Source organism: Sinocyclocheilus grahami, unplaced genomic scaffold (genome assembly GCF_001515645.1).
Source record: "Sinocyclocheilus grahami isolate Dianchi unplaced genomic scaffold, SAMN03320097.WGS_v1.1 scaffold147.1, whole genome shotgun sequence".
NCBI classification, from domain to species: domain Eukaryota; kingdom Metazoa; phylum Chordata; class Actinopteri; order Cypriniformes; family Cyprinidae; genus Sinocyclocheilus; species Sinocyclocheilus grahami.
In genome coordinates, this window is record NW_015505326.1 from 1,413,796 (window position 1) to 1,435,603 (window position 21,808).

The following is a 21,808-nucleotide window of genomic DNA, read 5'->3' on the forward strand; positions in this document are numbered from 1 at the left end:
TTTAACAAATCTAGTGAGTGGCTTTAGTTTTATATTTAGAGTATCGTTTCATTTTTTATTACTTTCATAGTTTAATATTACATTTTTAAAAACCCCATTAATACCCATTTAAAACCCATTAATCTCATAGCATTATTTATGCATTTCTAAGTGCAGTGTATAGTCTGTGGAAATTAATATTATATATATATATATATATAATGATTTCATTTGATTTTGGGACAGCCCCATAGTGTCTTACTATTCTAATTTAAATTATTGATTAAAATGTAAGAATTTGACCAAATATCATGCATACATCTAATAAGGTAAGAAAAAATGGCCTTAAAAATGTAAAAATGCCTTTTTAAATTAATTTACAATTGCAGTGTAGAATATATATTTCTGAAATAATTCTTTATATTACTTAAGGGTTTCTTGTTGTTCCTGTTGTTTATCTGATGTCCTCTTCAATGCATTGGTCCACCCTGTCATGCCAAGGTCCACCCTGTCATCTTCATCTTTTATGAAAATAAACTAATTACTTAAACAAGTTAGAAAAACCTTTTGTGTGATTTATTTTTAAAGAAATGAGGGCCAGTTAGTATTCATTGAAAGTTTGACCAGATATCTTTGTGGTTTGATTTTATTTAGAAAAGAAAGTGCAACTTTCGCATATTTGATATGGATACAAATATGTTGCAGTAATTTCAATTTTTCAAAAGACTTTTCCTAGTAAAATGTATTGTTGAGAAAGGGACAAATTATCTTTCTGAAAATCTACATTTTATAATCATTATGTAATGAAAATGTATATACTCTACATTGGACAGCGTGAGGAGATCCCTCAGCAGGATCAACGCACGCAAAGCTCCGGGTCCTGACAACATTCCTGGGCGTGTACTGAGAGACTGTGCAGTGGAACTCACCGATGTCTTCACAGACATTTTCGCTAAGTCAGGCTGTCAGGCTGTTGTCCCCACATGCTTCAAAGCTACCACCATCATTCCAGTCCCGAAGAAGTCGTCTCCATCCTGCTTCAATGACTACCGTCCAATTGCACTTACCCCCATCCTCATGAAGTGCTTTGAACGGCTAGTCATGCACCACATCAAGTCTGCCCTCCCCCCCTCCTTGGACCCCTTCCAGTTTGCATATCGGTCCAAACGCTCGACCGATGACGCCATCGCCACTACCCTCCACTCAGCACTCACACACCTGGACAAAAAAGACTCATACGTCAGAATGCTGTTCATAGACTTCAGTTCAGCATTCAACACAATCATCCCTCAACAGCTCATTCACAAACTGGTCCAGCTGGGGCTCAACACTTCGCTGTGCAACTGGCTGTTGGACTTCCTGACTGGAAGACCTCAGGCAGTACGGGTCGGCAGCAACACATCCAGCAACATCACACTGAACACTGGGGCCCCCCAAGGATGTGCTCTGAGCCCCCTCCTCTTCACTCTGCTGACCCACTAACAGCCTACAGTCTCCTTAATACAACAAATATGAAGTTTAATAAAAAATCTCATTTTTATTTTGGAAATTGAGAAGTCTCAAAGGCACTTTATTGTGATATTGACCCACTTGTGATAAACTTTTTTTTGACTTATGTTGTGCGTTTTAATAGACCGGTGACGACTGCACAGAGTAGCATTATAACAGAACTTTCAAATGTATCTAGTATGATAAAACAGCGCTGCTTTACCCCACATACACACGACCGGAAGGAGCGGAAGCGGTCGACTGTGGCATAATAAAAGCTCTGCTGCTTTACCCCACATACGCACGACCGGAAGGAGCGGAAGCGGTCGACTGTGGCATAATAAAAGCTCTGCTGCTTTACCCCACATACGCACGACCGGAAGGAGCGGAAGCGGTCGACTGTGGCATAATAAAAGCTCCGCTGCTTTCGAGCCGTGTGCCGCGCTCGTTCAGCGGCCTCGTTTTGCTTCGATGGCTTTCAGCCTCACCCTGCTTTATTCTACTACGTTAATAAATCATTAGCTCCAAACACACACACAAAAGCTTTTTTTTTTATGGAACAGTTTATTGAATCTTTACAGCCCTAGAAAAAGACAAACACACATTTTGCATATGTGTTTTTTGTTGAGTATCATATTTGATCCATCAGATTGTATGGATCATATTGTCTGATATAGTGAGAATATGAAAGAAAAAAAACAAGGTCCAAACTGACCAAAACTATGCAATTTGGTGCAGATGCTGATATTTATATGACCAAAAAGTGATGAGATTCTGGTGTTTGTAATGTAAATCAATTATATCTTTATAACAGTAGAGCAGATACTGACATAAAATGCTATAAATATCACTCATTGCTCTATATCTCCAGAAATCTGTCTCAGTAAGATGAGATTGAAATTATCCAAACATATAATGCAGTGATTGAGAGCTGAAGAAATAAAGGCTCATCAGAAGATGTGAGATGTTCTGGAGGCTTGAGAAGATCATTCCTCCGCTGAGGAACAGTGAAAGTAAAGCTTCTGGAAACAAACGCTCCTCAAAAGATCCTGAGGATCAGATTTGAGACTCTAAAACATGATGATGGAGAATCAAGTAAAGCTGAGCTGCTTCAGTCCAGTAAGTGTTCATCTGGAGATATCACTGCAGTTATTCTGCCGTTTACTTGATCAAAATCAGTCAAGATTTGACACGTGAAGCTCGAGCTGAAGCAATTACACTAAAAGAGCTTTGACTGGATAAAAACAAACTATCAATCAGACGACAGAATGCATGCAGTAGATTGAGTGCGACAGGTTTAACAGCAAAGTTTTGATGACGTTCATTTATTTAGATCCTTAGAACTTCAAATCAAATACGATAGAGTAGCTAAAATATCATTGTTTCTGCTGAGTTTGGGCTGACAGATGAGCTGGAGCAGCTCTTGAAGGGTTTCGTTCTCCGTCATCAGATCGGTGTGTAGTTTGAGAAGCACAGAGGTTTTAAACACCAGCTTCAGACCGGTCTCCTCATTCAACGGAGCAAACATCTAGGATGCAGAACTTGGCCCTGCAGGTGGGGCACGGGACCCTGCTGCTGAGCCACGTCTCCGGCTGCTGCTGGTCCTGGCGACTGGCAAACCATTTGCCCATACAGGTGAGACACCACATGGGCCGGCAGTAGCACTGCTGACACTCTCCCTCACCGTCACACAGATGCAGCAGCTTCACGCCGGCACTGGCCTGCATACAGCCGATACACGGCTCCAGCTCCTGACGGCACACAGCATGCAGGACAGCGCTCATTAAAACACATTAACAGTCTCCAGCCAGTTCAGGTGCTTTGCTTCATTCAGACAGACAGATCCACTAATATCCCATGAAGCATTGCGAGTAACACGCTCGAGTCAGTCTATGACATTCACATTTACACTAGCAGTCAAACGTTTTTGAACAGTAAGGTTTTTAAAGAAGTCTCTTCTGCTCACCAAGCCTGCATTTATTTGATCAGAAATACAGCAGAAGCAGTAATATTGTGAAATATTATTACTATTTAAAATAACAGTTTTCTATGTGAATATATGTTAAACTGTAATTTATTTCTGTGATGCGCAGCTGTATTTTCAGCATCATTACTCCAGTCTTCAGTGTCACATGATCTTCAGAAATCATTCTAATATGCTGATTTGCTGCTCAAGAAACATTTCTGATTATTATCAATATTGAAAACAGCAGAGTAGAATTTTTTCAGGTTTCTTTGATGAATAGAAAGCATTTATCTGAAATAGAAATATTTTGTAACATAAATGTCTTTATCATCACTTTTGATCAATTTAAAGCATCCTTGCTAAATAAAAGTATTAATTTCTATAATTTCTATAATTGGACTCTCATTCTGACGGCACCCATTCACTGCAGAGCATCCATTACTGAGACACTGATGCAATGCTACATTTCTACAAATCTGATGAAGAAACACACTCATCCTGATCTCGGATGATCCTGAGGATGAGCACATTCTCATTTCTGAGTGAACTATTCCTTTAAAATGTTAATGTAGATCATTAACCAGATGAATAAATACTGTGTGTGCATGGGTGCGCGCTCACCTGTCCACTCGGACACTCGTACACCGCGTTCATCTTCACATATGTCTTGAAGGTCTCCAGGAAGAGCTCGCTCATGCTCAGATGGATGACCACATTAGCAGCGTTTCTGATGGGTGCCTGCAGTTTTTCCTGCAGCTCGGCATACTCGCTGGACTTCAGCCTGTAAGACAAGCACAGAAACACTGGCTCAGCATTCAGATCTCCACAGAGGCGCGCCCCTCTTCAGCACGGGACACACCTGATGGTGAAGGGCTGGACTCGGGGGTTGATGCTGGACACTCTGATGGTGAGGATCTGCACTGGAGCGTTGAGCTCAGGAGACAGGCTGTGCTGTGTGCAGTCGGTCACGGTCAGGTGGCAGTCCTGCTGCAGGGCTATGTGCAGCGAGTAAGTGCTGACCTTCATCACCCAGCTGTCTGTGACGATCACTCTCGCGCTCGGACAGCCCGAAGCAAATTTATCTATGCGGCGAAACTCTGTGTTGATGGAGGCGGCGACGGCCCTCCAGCTGGACCGCGGTAAGGCGTGTGCACTGAGCGCCCTGCAGATGGGGTGATTCTCCCAGCCGCGTCTGGACCAGCAGAACACAAGCACACAGCTCACCAGCAGCACAGCCAGAGAGAAGCCCAAGTACAGCTGCCAGCCCTGAGCTGCCCGGTGCACCTGCAGCAGATCCTGCTCTGGAGCTGCGACACACATTCCTATGTAGTATCCTGAAACACAGCAGGAATGTGAGAAGCACAGGAAAACACAGGCCGGCGGTGCTGAGACTATAGCTTGACCAGAGTTAGCTTTAGAAGTCACCAGTCTTGCTTTTCAGATTCAAATTACAGTAGTCAAGCTTTTTGCCATGGACTTTAAAAAGTTATGGCCAGTCTTGAAGAAAACGTCTGAGCTGTTTGCATGCATGATAGGGCTGCACAATTAATCGAAATTAAATCGCAAAGGCAATAAATCGCGATTAGGCAGAAGCTGCGATTGTCATGCATATCTTTCAGTGAAACACGGTTCTGTGATCAGTAGTAAATCTCCATCCGAAAGCCAGAGGGCGCTCTCGCGCTGAAAATCCAAATATGCCCGAAGAAGAAATCCCTATAGCGGTAGCTGGATAAACTAAATTTCTTATACTTTATTATGATGAAAATTATAATAATATCTATAATGAAATGCTAATCGACATAGCCTTTATCACTCCTTAGAATACAATTAAATATTGTGTGCATTAAATTAAGAACGATTTTATAGATTTCATAATCCTATGATTATATCGTCTGCGATTATGAACGTGATTTTGCATAGCTTGTCAGGGAACTATGGCTCTGTGTAGTAAATGCTGCTCCATCTGAAAACAGGTGATAGAGATTTACTACTAATCACAGAACCGGCTTTACTGACGAGATACGCATGACAATCACAATTAATCGCGTTCGATTAATCGTGCAGCCCTAATGCATGATATGAGATATTACAGCTATCACATTAAAATCCCATTCTGTTTCGAAGCAATCTATTATTCAGCGCACCTTTCATGTCCACTGTATTGATAATTATCATCCCCTTGGAATTATAAGGTTCGATAGACTGCATTCAGGGTAGTTTTGAGATATCGAGCTTCAAAGGTTTTTCATTCCATTCGACTGTGCAGATAGAACCTTTTGGTTTTTTAAAATAAAAAGTCCCAAAATGTACACAACATTAAAAAAAAAATGTTTTACTTTATTTTACAGTCCTGTTACTCATGTACATACTATGTTCTTATTTTAGTCATTACAATAACTAGGTAAGAACTAGGTACTTACCCTTAACGTACCCCATGTAGTTACCTTATATTACCAGTAGGGATGTAACGATTTGATCGTTTGATGATAAATCAGGATAAAATTCCCCAAGGTTAGTATTACCGTTTCATCTTTTAATTATTATTAAAACCGTATTAGATTTGATTTGAACAACTCGCGATAAATAAATTCTGTCCCGCATAAAGCACATTCCCCTTCAGGAACGCGAGCTGTGTCGAAATGCTACGGGAACGCCTCCAGCGTGACCACGCTCTGAATCACATGTGTAATCAGTCCAATGGATGGCCGAGACGTCACGGGCGGGGTGACGCAGCGACCAGGAAGCATAAAAGCATGTGCGGTGAAACCGGCATCAGCTTTCTGTCATTCAGCAAGTGCTCTGTGTTTGTCAGTCTTATTTGGTGCTCTCTGTCCATTATCACTCTTTATTTTACCAATACGAGTGTAGACAAACAAACAGCGAGAGCGGGCAGCATCTCAGGCTGTGTGTTCTTCCCTGCCCGCGCTACATTTCGGGTGGGGATACACACAGTTTGTGTTGTCTGCTTGGGTACAACATTTACATTTACATTTAGTCATTTAGCAGACGCTTTTATCCAAAGCGACTTACAATTGGGGGATACATAAAGGTTGACTGTCTGCATTGCGAATGTTTGTCACTGTGTATGCTTGCTCTCCGAGGGCTCTCTTTGAGGAGGGAGTCTTCACCGGCGTTTCTCGCGGTGCCGGCCCCGCTTTCGCCGAGGTGGAGCGGCGACTGTGCTCATGGGGTTCGCATATGGATCCAGTGGAGGGAATGTGGACGAGCGAGTCCCTATCTTCTTCTTCACCTACCAGATCCAGCACCCGCTCTCGGGGTTCTTTCCCCCCGGTGAGAGGGCTTGACGCTCCACCTGTCTTCCTTCGAGGAGGTTGATGAGGGCGTCGATGAGCTCATCAGTTACACGAGCATATTATGCCTAATATTATAATGAGCAGCTTTACTGTGGAGTGGAGCTCTTTTACAGTCGCACAAACATTGTCTATATTATTATGAGCAGCATTTACTGGGGAGCGGAGCTCGCGCAGTCAGCTCTCGGAAATAAGTGTGTCCGTGCTTGCGAGCTCGCGGTTCGGTCCCGCTATTGCTGATGCACGGCGGCGATTCAGATCACGGGGATCGCACGTGGATCTAGCGGATGGGTTGGGGGCGGCTCGCCCTTTTTCCGCCTGCACTCCCTAGATCCAGCCCTCTCTCTTGAGGCTCAGAAGCCCGCGCTGCGGTTTCTTCCCCCTCTGAGTGAGAGCTCGCTGCTGCAGCTATTTTTCTCCAAGGAGATTGATATTGTTTGTGTGACCAAGCAGCTCGCGTGCTGCCAAGGCAATGCGTGTATTACATAAATTTTCAATTTATGATATGAATCTTATCACACCAGACCGGGTTTACTCGTCTGGTTGTTTGGCTGCATTTAATTCTGAGGAATAAAATTAAGTATTTATTTGTATTATTATTATTATTATTATTATCAGACGTGGCCGAGGTTTCGTCTGTACACCTTTTTCCCGATTGTTCTGCTCCCAGGAGTTCTGGAGAGAGTGCACTGGAACGAGGTCAGTCGACTGCCAGTAGCCCCGTTCTGGCCAGGCCGAGTATGGTTCTCGGACCTGATTTCTCTCCTCGACGGCGCTTCCATGGGAGATTCCCGTCAGGAGAGATCTCCTCTCACAGGAGGAGAAGGGCGTGCCCCCGCCCGGAGCTGTGGGTGTGGCCTCTGAGGAGGCACAACTCATAGCTTTTGGTCTTTCAACCGAGGTTGTTGAGACCATCCTCCAACCAGAGCTAACTGTACTTCTTGGTGTGGAGACCGCCAGCTTGACCCAGCTAACTGTCCGTTTGGTACAGTTCTGGAGTTCCTGCAGGCCTGTTTATCTGCAGGGTTGACCCACTCCACCCTAAAGGTCTTTGTGGCGGCCATTGCGGCCTACCACGCCCCTCTCGGTGGCCATTCAGTGGGAAGACACCCTCTTCTTACACGTTTCCTCCGTGGTGCGCTGAGGCCGAGTCCTCCGGCCAGAGAAGCTTATGCCAAGTAATGGATCAGGATGCTATTCCGTAGCCTTGAGTCCTCTGATCTCCCCTCTCCTTTGGGAGTCAAGGCTCACTCCTCCAGAAGTTGTGCTTTTCCACACTAGGCAGGGATTTGCAAGTCTGGCGGCATGGGCATTCTTGTTCCCGTAGCGTTTTGACGCAGCTCGAGTTCCTGAAGGGGAATATCTCCAGGTTACGCATGTAACCATGGTTCCCCGAAGGGAACGAGACGCTGCTTCTCAGGGCCATACTTCTGGCATCCCTGCCAGTGCATGCTTCACTCCTAAAAGCTGACGCCAGTTTCATCGCACATGCTTTTATACTTCCTGGTCGCTACGTCACCCCGCCTGTGACGTCTCGCCCATCCATTGGACTGATTACACATGTGATTCAGAGCATGGTCACGCTGGAGGCGTCCCGGTAGCGTTTCGACACAGCTTCTCATTCCCTTCGGGGAACCATGGTTACATGCGTAACCTGGAGACGGTTTTAAGTAACAGTTTTGCGTGCGCACAGCACGCGGAGTAGTTTCGTTCTGTGTGAAAACAGGGCAGAAAAGCTGGAAGGATTTAAAAGAGTGCTAAGGGAATTATACAAATTAATATTTGAATGAATGAATTATATGAATGTACCTCTGAAGGTTCTGACTGTCTTCAGAAAAGAATCGATGACATTTTGTTTTCATCTTCGCTCCATGTAATACCTAAAGGAAGTGTCCTTAATCGCGATAATGCTTTGTCCATGAAAGTTATGGGAAACAGCTCTAATTCAGCTTTTCCATAAGCGCCACCTGCTGTCAGCGAGTGGATTTACAGAGACTTATATTTACATTCAGCCTATGTGTAGTTTCTGTCTGGCCAAAAACGGACCGACTTTGCATGCCCTGCTGTCAATTTTGACCGGTTGATGAAAAACAAGCTTATGTGGATTATACACATTTAAACAATTCAGATAAGTTATCTAGAATTATTTATGGAGCAGATAAAATAAATATAATCATTTATTAATCAATCATTTTGACATTTCTTTTCTTTATTTAAAGGCTGAAATGTGAGGTTTGCCTTATGAAACGTTTTCAAAGCTTTTTTTGAACATTTACATTAGATATTTCAGCATGCTATTAAACTGTTGTGAGTCAAGTTGTCATTTAAAATCCGAACATCATTGGTAATGTTATTGTTTTACTGATTATGCAAACAAAAAGTAATTTTATTTGTTGTTTGTTGATTTTTAAATATAAAACGTGTTTAGTGATTTATGTGTCAGTACTTTTTCAACATCTCCAGCACATTTTAACAATACAGTGATAATACTGATAACCGTGATAATTGTGGTCACTATAATCATGATAAAAAATGTTCATACCGTTAAATCCCTAATTACCAGTACTTTCTCACAGTAAGTACACTGTAAGTACATGTATTGTAAAATAAAGTGCAACCAAAAAAATCTATCACATAATGTAAATATGTTGTCACAGAATAAGAATATGTGAATAACTCAATTTTGACAAAAAATGTCAGATAGAACCTTATAATTCCAAGGGGACGAATTGTCAGATAATTATATAATCTCACACATTTATTTTGTGCACCGTTTTTCCATTTGCTTGAAATTGCCTTCATGTCCCTTAAACTACATTTTGTGCAATGTCTGTTGCAATATCTCATGTTCAAAAATCTTAAAATCAAGATTATCTACATTAAATTGAATTTAGACGAGGCCTACCACTGAAATGAGTCAAAATGAGGACATTTTCAACTAAGTTAGCCTGCAGGAGCTCTTGAATAACGCAGTTATTATGATTATAGATTAGTTCTTATTATAATTTGTGTGAGTGTCAATCAAGACGAGCAAAGATTAAGGGATATTACACTAACTTCAAACTCAATTATATATTGTTTGTTTGCATGCTGAAACATAACACTAAAATGCATTTTAAATCAAAAGATGTTAACAGTGTGTCTTTCTACTTTCATCCTCAACCGTTTTGACTGTTTATTTATTTTAATTTTTTTACATTTTAAATAGAATATAGTCAATAAATCTAGATTAATCTGTGTCCTTAGTGAGATTTTTACATTTAAAAAAAATCAACTACTACTAATAATAATAATTTTAGCCTTCTTTTAAAGTAGCCACAGTGGATATGGCAGAATGCACAAAATAGATGAATATGAGCAGCACTTAATCAGAGAGTGTAGAGACATACGGTTTGCCCGTAACACGAATTCACCACAACTGAAAACATATTTTCTGTCATATCAAAATGTTGTTCAATGATTAATCTTAAGCATATGTAATTAAAAAAATGTAATAATCATATGCATAATCATATGCGTACTAAAGACGTCATGCCGGTTAATAGTGTGTGTACTGGGTGCTATGAAGGTAGAATGACGTCAATAAGATTTGCATACGCAGGGTAAGAGTTGTGGAAGTGTACATAAGACTGTAAATGTAGATTAAATTTGCATGCGCAACAGAAGCTTTGTAAAGGTGTAAATCGCGTTTCAAGCGTAAGAAATAATTATTTGCAGCATTTTACTGTTACTCGAAAGTGTAATTCAGGTATTGTGAAACTGCAGCTTCATGCTAACGCAAAATAAATATGATCTGCATGCTTCTGACTTCCATTTTTCTGCGCTTACACTTTTGGCACGTTGTTTTCGCTAAAAGACGGTCAAAAGCACTGCAAGCCTGTGAACAGTGATTTGCAAGCGAAAACAACAGTTTAAAGATCTGCAGAATGGATTGACTGCATAGAACCAATCTGTATGTGTAAAAAACTAACTGTTGCAAATGTCTAAATTACTTGTTGTGTATGTGGGGCAAAAAGTTCCCGAAATAAACCGATATGTACAGCTCCGTCTTTCTTTTCTCTGCACTTACAGTTTTGGCACGATTCTCTCACCAACTTGAGTTTTGCAAGCGTGAGGAGGAGGGCGGGGCCACCTTCTTCTTGTAGCCAATCACACGAGGCTCTCGCTGACTCTCCATTTACTCCGATCTGATTGGTTCAATAAACACATCATGCGCCAGACATTAATCTTCATTTAGTTCAGGATCGTTCTCGCTGCCGGAATGGTACTTTTAATGTACACATACAGTAAAAAAATACATTAAAAAATAACAACGTAATTAAAACACGCTCCTTTCATAAGCTGTGTTCCTTTAGGCTAGACTCCCATGTGTTCATACTGAATTGCAAGCTGGTGTTAACATTATTTGGTTTGGCTTTACATTGAAATGTCAATCTACTTACACCACTGAGTTGATGTTAAACGTTATAATCAAAATGATGTTATGTGACAATGCGCAACACTATGGGTATCAGAGTGCTATACTTTGTAAAACCTTTTTACTAAACCAATAAAGCTACTTAAATATGAATTTGTCAATTTTTCAGACCATGTTTCTGTTTATGGTATTTAACACCGATTACTTTCATGTGACTGATCAAGCTATTATATGAAGCAAGAAGGAGTAACAAAATGCTTTCTTTGTGTCCAGATTTGACTAATGCAAAAACTTTGATAAATATGTCTTTAATAATGTCTAAATATATATCCAAATACAAGTCACTAATTATGTGGGAATCCAAAGTTCCCAGCCACTAGGGAACACACAGCCATGTTTATATATAGAGAGTTAAACAGCAATCTAGTGGTTACACGATAGTATTACAGATGATAAATGGTGAACAAGTTAGAGATAAATATTTTAGTCATATTTTGTAAAATCCCTTAAATTACAACATGTTAAATAAAAAAAGTATTACTGTTGGTTTAATTATTATTGAACCAAATTTGTGTTTAAAAAAATGGATCAGTAGACAGGTGAAATTATGCATGTATTAACCTAGTGCAGATACTAGACCTTCTTTAAAGGGATAGTTCATCCAAAAATGAAAATGTGATGTTTATCTGCTTACCCCCAGGACATCCAAAGGTACACAACTTATAAAATATAATGTTTTAATTCCGTTGTTATTTTTTTACTATGTGTACATTAAAAGTACCATTCCGGCAGCGAGAACGATCCTGAACTAAATGAAGATTAATGTCTGGCGCATGATGTGTTTATTGAACCAATCAGATCGGAGTAAATGGAGAGTCAGCGAGAGCCTCGTGTGATTGGCTACAAGAAGAAGGTGGCCCCGCCCTCCTCCTCACGCTTGCGAAACTCAGTGAGAGAGAGAATCGTGCCAAAACTGTAAGCGCAGATAAAAACACCTTTACAAAGCTTCTGTTGCGCTGCTTACAGTCTTCTGTACACTTCCACAACTCTTACCCTGCGTATGCAAATCTTATTGACGTCATTCTACCTCCATAGGTGCAGTATTGTAGGAGAGCTGCGCGTGACTGCATCCAGGGACGCGGCGCGTACCGAGCGGCAGGCAGCAGTGCAGCAGCGCGGTCAGAGTGCTCCTCCGGAGGTGGTGCTGGATGAAGCCGATGTCTTCGCTGCCGAGCCACTGCGAGAAGATGTGCTGCACCGTGAACCCGGCCGAGCGGAACTCGTTCGGCGTGAACACGAAGCACAGCGCCAACACGACATACGCCAGAGTGAAGGTGGCGTCCGGACGATCCATGCTCAACCCTCCGGGATCACCGTGGCATTCCTGTCGGACACGCGAGACACGGCCTGTGTTTATACAGTCTATGGGCACGACACGTCTTCGCGAACAGCTCAGGATTCAGGAAGCACGGTGTCTGACGCTGCGTCATGACGTCAGCGCGTAGCAGGGACGCTTTCAAAATAAAAGCCGCCGGAACTGCGCGCGTTAGACGAACTGTACAGGATATATTCCAGCGTGTGGACCAAAAGAGAGAAGAAACAACTCGCGTCTGATACATTCTGTTGATCTTAAAAGCAGGATTAAATCTCGAAGCGCAATGCTTTATGCTTGTATAAACTGTATATATCAGAATCTGTGTTTTCGGTGAACCGAAATGAATGAACGGTGATAAAAGCTAAAAGCAACGCCATGTATTTTCCCAAGAGGGCTTCCTAATTATGCAGAAGAGTTGTGTTCCCTGTGCGCGAGTCATATTTCTGTGTAGGATTATTGTGCGTCATGTGAGCGCTGTAATCCGATTGCCTTCAGAGGGGCGGGCCGAAGATCGACTGACAGCCTCCCCGACCTATCAGGCCGCAACCGCTGAGAGATCGACCAATGAGAGCGGGCGCTCGACAGCCCGGGGGCGGGGCGCAGCCCTGTGATTGGCCGTGTCCTTAAACGCGCAGCCTCACGGCTAGCTTTCCGTTCTGTCCATTACTGAAACCCGAATGGAAACGCGTTAGTCTCACCCGAACGTCTTATTCTGAATCCCGACGACTGTAACGGAATATATACTGTAACGGCGTCCGTGAGATCAGATGTCGAGCAGCCGAAGGAGCACGCACTTCTGGAGCGAGGAGGAGACGGATTTCCTCCTGCAGACTCTAAAGGAGATGAACATCGACCGCTACACAGACGGACGCAAGCACCGCAACAGCCTGATCTTCCGGAGGGTCTGCGCGCGGCACAAGGAGGCGGGCTTCACGCGCTCCTGCGACCAGGTCAAGCACCGCTGGAAAACACTCAAGTCCATCTACTACAAGGCCAAGAAGCAGAGCAGCAGCAGCTCTAACGCGGCCTTCAGACACTTCGACACGATGGAGGAAATCTTCGGACACAGACCTGTGGCTGTCAGCACCGACACCGAGCCCGACAGCAAGGGCTTCACCTTCGAGGATGGAGAGGAGGAGGAGGAGGAGGAAGATGAGGCTGGGGGTGAGTGGCACATCTCTAGTGCATGCAAGTAGATGCATTGCCACGAGATATTAGAAGAAGTTTTATCAGAAACTATTGGGAGTCTTGATCAGAACAGAAGCAGCACTATAAAGAAATAATAAATAAACATACATGCATATAGAACTTAAGTCAGACAAAAATAGGACCTAATGTGGTGCAGTGAAAGAAAGGGTGAAGTGCGGCACAGAGCGATCTTTTCGAGGATTTCTAACCTTGCGTGTTTGTCTGTGTTAAAGATAATGTGGTGGATGATGTGGAAGGTGGGATTCAGGAAATCCAGTCAGTGAAAACCGAGAATGAGCCCCTGATCCTCACACAAGCGTCACACGAGAGCTCCACGACATCCACCGAGAGCTTCACCTCCACCTCCACCCAGCAGAGCGCAGCTCCAGGTCTGACACACACCGCTCGCCCTCAGTGCATCCGGGATCAGGATGAGTGTGTTTCTTCATCCGGTTTGGAGAAATGTAGCATTGCATCAGTGTCTCAGCAATGGATGCTCTGCAGTGAATGGGTGCCGTCAGAACGAGAGTCCAAACAGCTGATAAAAACATCACAATAATTCACAAGTAATCCACAGCACTCCAGTCCATCAGTTAACATCTGGAGAACCAAAAAGCTGAAACAAATCCAGCATTAATAAGTTTTTAACTAAAATACCATTGAGTCCATAATCCATAATAACGCTTCCTCCAGTGAAAAAGTGTTCTGGTCTGAATCAGGAGAGAGATCTGCATAGATCAAGCAGCGTTTATACAGCTCTAAACAAATATGTGGCTAGATTGTGATGTGAGAGACAACAGGAGATGCACTTTTTCACTGGAGGAAGCGTGATTATGGACTCAATGTATTTTAGTTAAAAGCGTCTTAATGCTGGATTTGTTTCAGCTTTTGTCTTCTCCAGATGTTAACTGATGGACTGGAGTGCTGTGGATTATTGTGATGTTTTTATCATCTGTTTGGACTCTCATTCTGACGGCACCCATTCACTGAAGAGCATCCATTGCTGAGACACTGATGCAATGCTACAATTCTCCAAATATGATGAAGAAACACACTCATTCTGATCTCGGATGATCCTGAGGATGAGCACATTCTCATTTCTGAGTGAACTATTCCTTTAAATATGAACAGTCATGTGATACATTAAATGATTCTATGCCTTTGAGGTTAATTTATGTGAAGTTTCAAATTGTGTCCGGCGAGTTTAATATACTGAATTAAAGCAACATTTTTTTATTTTTTTTTCAAAATAAAGATAATGCAACCATAATCTGAAAAGAGTCTTGCATCCTGACATCTGATTATATTTAGAGGCCTCCTACTTTATGAAATATGTTTAGTTTGCACAGCATCACATATACAGTACGTTGTCTGTTTTAATTTATCTTTATTTATCTGTCGGTGTGTGAAAGTGAGCAGGATTTGAGAACTAGAGAGCTATCAGCATTGTGCACAGCACACCTGTTCGTGTACAGTGATCAGAGGAAGTCATGCAGCTGATGGCAGCCGTTGTCTGCTGTGTTCTCAGGCGTGCTGAAGCGCAGGCGGTCGTGTTGTGCTGCGCTGCACAGTCAGTATCAGGGCTTTCTGGAGAGACTGCAGCGGAGCCAGAACACATGGCTGGAGCGCCAGCTGGAGCAGAGTCACCTCCGAGAGGAGCGTCTGATTGCCCGAGTGCTGGCCGAACACAGCCGGTCCATGGAGGCCTTAGTCAGCCAACTCTTCTCAGGCTTGAGGAGCCTCCTGCCCTCGTCTCAGCTCAGCACACAGCCTGATGCCAGCCCAGCGCAGAGCAGGACTGAGTCCTGAATCACACACACACACAGCTCTCAGAGACTCGAGGAGCACCTCACACACTCTTCATCCCGATGCAGTCTTCTGCAGCCCTGCACTGGTTTGTTAAAGGTAGCGATAATGTAGCAATCCAGCATCTGTTTAACACTGGTAGGTGTTTGTTATTGTTTCATAGTACCACATAGCTTCTGTAAAAAGTGTTCATCAAATGTTTAGTCATGAATAAAGATGTGCGTGTGTGTGTGTAATGTGATTTTCTCATGAGCCTCATCATTTTTTTAAAAATAAACACTGAAAGTGTTTTGTGTGTAATACATTTCAAACATCAAAAAATATTTTTGCATGACAAATTCCATTATTATTATTATAATTTTTTTTTTATTGTTTTCCATCATAAACCCATAGCAATGCGGAGCATGGTTTTACCTGTGGCTACAATATTATAATTTTTTTTGCATTTAGCAACGCAGTGGGTAATTGATGTTTAAAAGTCATCAGTTTGAAGTCAGAAATCAGGTCAAATAAGCAAATCATACTGACTAATATTAGTCTTGACTAATATTTGACATCAAATTGATATCAAGGTGCCTGCTGGGTAATAATACATGCAATAGAAACACAATACACAAACAAAAATACACGACAAACGTACGTTTTTCAAAGATAAAAAATACAAATAGAAAATGCTGACTTGGCAGTAAAGGAAAAAAAAGAAAAATAACTTTTTGAAGGCAGTTGAAGAAATGTTACAAGCAAAATAAGCTTATTGTTGCTTAACAAAAGAGCTTTAAAGCCTGCCATGAAATGACAAAGCTTTCTTCTTAAATACGTTTAGGTCTAACTAATTTTTAAATGAATCAAAAGTAAAAAGTTCAAACCAAATCCAGTAAGAGCCTGATGAAAGATCAACATCAGAGTCTTGGATAAATGAATGGTTAACTTATTGTTAAAAAGACGGTTCACCCAAATATTAAAATTCTGTCATCATTTACTCACACTCATGTCATTCCAACCCTGTTTGACTTTCTTCCTTCTGTGAAACATAAAGAAAGAGCATATGGGAAGCGCCTCAGTGTTTTCTTTTTTTAATTATTATTATGTTTTATTCCCACAACACTATGTCAAGGGTGAATGGTCAAGTCAATGGCTTGGTTGCCACCATTTTCTGCAGAAGAAAGAAAGTCAGGTTTGGAGAAATATGACAGAATATTCTTCTTTTTTTTAACTGCCTTTTATAGCAGTAAATGTACTTTACTGTATCCTTGCTCAAAATCAGTGGTGTACTATCAAATGTGCATTCATATGTGACCATATATATATATGCAATATTATTTTTGTTAACTGCATCTGCAGTATATTCAATAATACATATTATTTGTTTCTTTCTTATTGTATTAATTAATGTACTCCTTTTTAAGGGCCTAACCCCAGCAAACACATGGTAACTCATGGCCGGATGGGCTGGAATTATCCAGGGCTGGAAACATACGTAAATTAATGCGATCATCAAACATGATGGGGGGGGGGGGGGGGGGGGGGGGGGGGGGTTGATAGAAATCATCTACTCCATCTGTGTTTTGATCATTGATCTGAATCCCATCCGGATGCATAGAATGCATGATGCTAGAATAAAACTTAACAGTAAAAACGTAAACGGTTAACAGCTTAATAAAGCAAAGCTATGTTTAATTCTGGCATAATCACTGATATTGATCTTTTATCGGGCTCTGATAACTGAATTAACATTTTCATTTCCGTTAAAGATCATATGAGTCGCACTATTCATCTCCTCCACTAGATGGCACCTGCGAACACTATACAGTTGACAGAGTCTAAAAACACAGTTCAAACTAAACACAAACTATAGGAAATAATAGTATAATAGCAAGACTTTTCATACATCTTTTATATTTTCATCTGTAAATCAGTGTCTCAAATGTTTATACAGGAATGTTTTAGTTTTAAAACGTGTGCCTAAATGATATAAATCAGTGTCAAGAGTGTTGTTACAACCTACCATAAAATCTGTTCTTGACTTGTAAATCATGTTTATAAATATGTTTAGTATGATTTATGATTATATTAAATATATGCATGATTCATTTCTTTGATGTCATCTCACCAGCACAAGCATGAAAATCCAGGAAACGTTTCTAAGTGATGTTTTGAGTCATGCTGAGTGTGTGAGGAGACACTGGCTGATCTCAGCAGCTGTGAGTGTTTACTGTGGGCTCGTGTGGAGTGCTGGCGTCAGGCAGGGCACAGGCAGAGCCAGAGGAATGTCGTATCAGAGCAACAGCAGCAGGTCGCTGGATGACTGGCACTCTGCCCGGGAACAGACGGGCGCCCGTGTGCTTGGAAACACACACATTCACACTCACTCACACACACACACACACACACACACTCACTCACACACACACATAAAACCAGCTATGGTTAAATGTGTGTGTTTCTGAAGAAAAACACTGGACTTTCTTTATCATCTTTATTATTATAAAACGCTCTCTCTCTTTATATATATATATACATATATATATATATATATATAAAGAGCATTCATGATCACCCCCCAGCCCATGAAGGATGCATCTATCTTAAGTGTTAAGCAATGACAAGGAGCTCCCAACATAGGACCCTGAGACAAGAACCAAGGGTTCTTCCACATGAAGGCATCATGAGAAATGGGTTGCCCCTTGGGAAAAAACCCTTGGTCCTGAGCCACCACTGCAAAGCTCTCATGAACAGCAGGCCAGTGTCGGAGTGACCCTGTTAAATCAAGGCGGTCGAGAACCAGACTGGTTTCTGTAGCCTCTCTCTACACTGTTAAAAAAATTCCGTAAAATATACGGTAAAAACCAGGCAGCTGTGGTTGCCGGAATCTTACCGTAAAAAATATGGTAGCAACATTTTAGGTTTTGGTTTTAAATTAAATGAACTTACAGTTAAATACCATAATTCCATTAACTGATATAATGTTAATATACCAACCTATTGAAGTACTGAAATCTGTTTTGTACCTTTGTGATACACTGATAACCACCAAAAGCAGGTGGTGATGAGAAAGTCACATGATGAACCAAAGCCCATCACAAGCAGCTTTTAAATAATAACATATATAGAAGGTGCACCGTGTCATTCACACAAACACCAAACACCATCATGGTAACACACGTGAAACTGAAATAATGCAATACACATTCATTTAACAACATTAGGTGTAACACACAACCCTAATATACAAAACTGATAAGAAAAGCTAAGAAGAAACATAGTTATTTCAACAAAAAAACATCAAATATGAAATGTAACGCAGGGAATTCTGGGAATGTGAATTAATGGTTATTCACTGTAAATTATACGGTCTTTTTCACTTTCAAAAATGGTATACTACCGTAAAATTTATGTCCAATACATGTAATGTCCAATACAGTTTTTCACCATATATAGTAGGGGAATTTACCGTTAACCATTTAACAGGTTTTTACTGTAGCATTTTTACAGTCTTTTACCGTCAAATTCACGGTCATTTTTTACAGTGTACAGTCTGCAGGACCCACTGAGACACATTTGGCAGAAGTTTCCATGATGCCAGATGGTCTACTAAAGGAACCAGCCTCTCAAAACTGTATTCTATTGCACTTTCAGTAGTCAATTTGGTGCATAGATCGGTCGATGGCTTTGGCTCGAAGAGACAAATCTGTTGAAACGCGTCCGGGTCTGCCCCCTCGCCCTCATCAAGATCTCACAGCAGGTCAGCCTGGTATACCTGCAACAAAGCCATATTATGCAAACACCTTACCCGCCAAAGCCGAAGTTGATCTGCACAGTTTGGTGGGTAATGTCGGGGCCTTTAGGAATAACACGTGTCTGTTCCACCTTAGGCATCGCCCCATGGCCCTGCTTATTCAGCCCTCTAATGTTGGAATAATTCGTAACAGTGGGGCTGAAGAGCCAAGCTGAATATGGTTTATTCCACGATCTCGACACTAGCGTAGTTTGTTCCAGATGCACTTTTAAAGGAGCAGTTCACTTCCAGAATTTAAATTCTGTCATCATTTACTCACCCTACACTTGCTCCAAACCTGTACGAGTTTCTTTCTTCTGTTGAACACAAAAGAAGATATTTTCAAAAATGTTAGCATCCGAACAGACTTGTACTTGTGTAAAAAAAACTTGATGGTGCCCATCAACTGTTCAGACGTTCTGCCATTCCATTGGACTGATTTCACACATGCTTCAAGACGCAATCATGCAGAGGTGATCCCGCAGTGTTTCGACACAGCGTGAATTCCCTTCAGTTTGACACTGAACACATGTTAGAAGCGCAAGACATCCCTTCATCTACCACTAATTTTACTGTTCAACACTGGATGGACCTCAAAGACTCCCACAACTTCATCTTACAGTTCTGTAGTAATATATAAGCTTGATTGCTCTCATTGTATTTGGACTGTACACTGGCCTGCTGTTGCCTGATTTCTCCCAAGGTTTCTCTCTTTTTCATTTCTTGTCACAGTCACTTTGGCTTGGACGATATGAGCACAATCTTAAACCCTGCAGTGACACACACCACCAAACTGTACAGTAATTGGGATTGGCACTTCTAATCCAAACTGGTATAAACTTAACAAAACCTTACAGATTTCATACCTTTCAAACCTTACAGATTGCCATATGAGTGCATAATGAGTTAATAACTCCATCTTGCAACTAGTATTAATTATATCAACATACATACAGTACACTGCCATAATCACTCAATACACTGTGTACTACAGCAGATCTCAGCTGTTTGATTGTTTATAATCGTTTCATATGTATGCTTTGGTCCAGATCTAAATGGTTCAAAGTGAACTATTAGGCTTTAGTGTATTATAAACACCAACATTATGAATTTCTGATAAGCTTCACAGTTAATCAATGATGCAAACATCATCAAATAAATGACAGATCCTAATTCTGCTGTAAAACAGCTCTAACCACACAACAGAGTTATTATTCAGCTCCAGTCAGATCAACAACGTGTAAAGTTCATCCATTATGAACAAATCTGATTCACCTATAATAAAGCAGAAGACAATAGTGTCAATATTCAGCATAATTCAGTTCTTCTTCTCATCTGATAGTGTCAGTGCTGACAGACTGATACATTTACAGAGTATCTCTAGTGCCATTTAATATGCTATTATCTCACATATCTTGATCTCTTGCTTGGCCAAATTCCCCTACACTGTAGTAATCTGGTCTTCAAAGAGCTTCTGGATAGAAGGACTGTTTCTACTGCTCAAAAAGTGTTGTTCATTATGATTAACACCTAATTATGGTTACATCTGTTGGTGCTGGAATGCGAGATGAGCAGCCTCGTCATGATGTGGACATGTGAGAGAAAAAAACCTTGGGAGAAATCAGGATCAGAAAATTATTTTGTCTTCTAGGAAATATATTAATATTTTACATAGCTTCTGAAGGGCATTACTGAATTCAAAAAATATTATTATTAATTAAGTCCTATAATGCCACACGTAGCTGTCAGATTCGAAAAGTAGAAGCAAGAAAGTTGTTCCTTGTTAAATTGTAGTTGTATTGTTTAACAGTATTTTTTAAGTATGTTTAGTACACTGTTTTTAGAAGTACATCCACAGAAGCAAAACACAGTGTTATTTTAAAGTATTTAAAATGCAGTATAGCCAATTAAATGCCTATTCAGCAAAATTTCAACAATAACAAAAATAAAACTAAACTATTTATTAAACTGCAAAAATAGTAAAGGTATATGCAAAAAAATAAATTTATGAAAAATACTTGTCCTGAGAATGCAATTCAGATTTTTGGAAAATTTACTTCAGTTATTCATAACGGTTTTTGCTGTAACATTAAAAAAAAAATTTTTAAATATATTTTTATTCCAACTCCTTTTTTAAAGCTGCTCCATTACATTTAAGCAATATAATTCAAAACCATAAAGAACATGGATTATATATACTGTGTATATATAGAGAGATTTTTATTTTTTTTTCTAAAACAGCAAACAAGTTCCCTGACACACAAAATCAAGATCACCTACATTTTTTCTCATTTGAAAAGCCGTTTCACTGGGATCCAGGTCATAACAGAGAAGGTTGATGCTGTTCTTGAACATTTTGTCATTTTAATTGAATTCTTTTGAGTACATTAGTAAAATGAAAGTTAACTTAATTTTGTTTTGGGACTATTTGAATACTTTTGTTGGCATAACGATGGCTTTGTGCTTTGAACTGCATGAGGAGAGTAAATGTGTGTCCTGGAGT

At 40.9% G+C, this 21,808-nt stretch overlaps 2 protein-coding genes across 4 annotated transcripts; one reads left to right on the plus strand and one right to left on the minus strand.

Annotated features, from left to right (window-relative positions):
• Positions 1–2,671: 2,671 nt before the first annotated feature.
• Positions 2,672–12,647, minus strand: tmem129 (transmembrane protein 129, E3 ubiquitin protein ligase). The gene is made up of 5 exons (XM_016281161.1): positions 12,592–12,647; positions 12,311–12,556; positions 4,293–4,767; positions 4,055–4,214; positions 2,672–3,218 (listed from the first exon to the last, which is right to left on the minus strand). The coding sequence occupies exons 2-5, from the start codon at positions 12,513–12,515 to the stop codon at positions 2,976–2,978; spliced, it is 1,083 nt and encodes a 360-aa protein (XP_016136647.1). The 5' UTR covers positions 12,516–12,556; positions 12,592–12,647; the 3' UTR covers positions 2,672–2,975.
• A 647-nt stretch (positions 12,648–13,294) lies between these two features.
• Positions 13,295–15,757, plus strand: LOC107591884 (uncharacterized). Of its 3 annotated transcripts, none has more exons than XM_016281162.1 (3): positions 13,295–13,705; positions 13,957–14,113; positions 15,253–15,757. In XM_016281162.1, the coding sequence occupies exons 1-3, from the start codon at positions 13,304–13,306 to the stop codon at positions 15,531–15,533; spliced, it is 840 nt and encodes a 279-aa protein (XP_016136648.1). In that variant the 5' UTR covers positions 13,295–13,303; the 3' UTR covers positions 15,534–15,757. The 3 variants fall into 3 exon arrangements, with proteins under 3 accessions (XP_016136648.1, XP_016136649.1, XP_016136650.1); XM_016281163.1 differs by having other exon boundaries at positions 13,295–13,700; positions 13,958–14,113; XM_016281164.1 differs by having other exon boundaries at positions 13,295–13,684.
• Positions 15,758–21,808: the final 6,051 nt, after the last annotated feature.

Excerpts from the sequence above, each read along its gene's own strand:
- tmem129 (XM_016281161.1), bottom strand. The coding sequence starts at position 12,515 with ATGGATCGTCCGGACGCCACCTTCACTCTGGCGTATGTCGTGTTGGCG. Across the intron at positions 4,768-12,310 it reads GCACTGCTGCCTGCCGCTCG|GATACTACATAGGAATGTGT; the intron begins GTACGCGCCGCG and ends GCTGTGTTTCAG. Across the intron at positions 3,219-4,054 it reads ACGAGTGTCCGAGTGGACAG|GAGCTGGAGCCGTGTATCGG; the intron begins GTGAGCGCGCAC and ends GTGTGCCGTCAG.
- LOC107591884 (XM_016281162.1), top strand. The coding sequence starts at position 13,304 with ATGTCGAGCAGCCGAAGGAGCACGCACTTCTGGAGCGAGGAGGAGACG. Across the intron at positions 13,706-13,956 it reads AAGATGAGGCTGGGGGTGAG|GATAATGTGGTGGATGATGT; the intron begins TGGCACATCTCT and ends GTCTGTGTTAAA. Across the intron at positions 14,114-15,252 it reads CCAGCAGAGCGCAGCTCCAG|GCGTGCTGAAGCGCAGGCGG; the intron begins GTCTGACACACA and ends CTGTGTTCTCAG.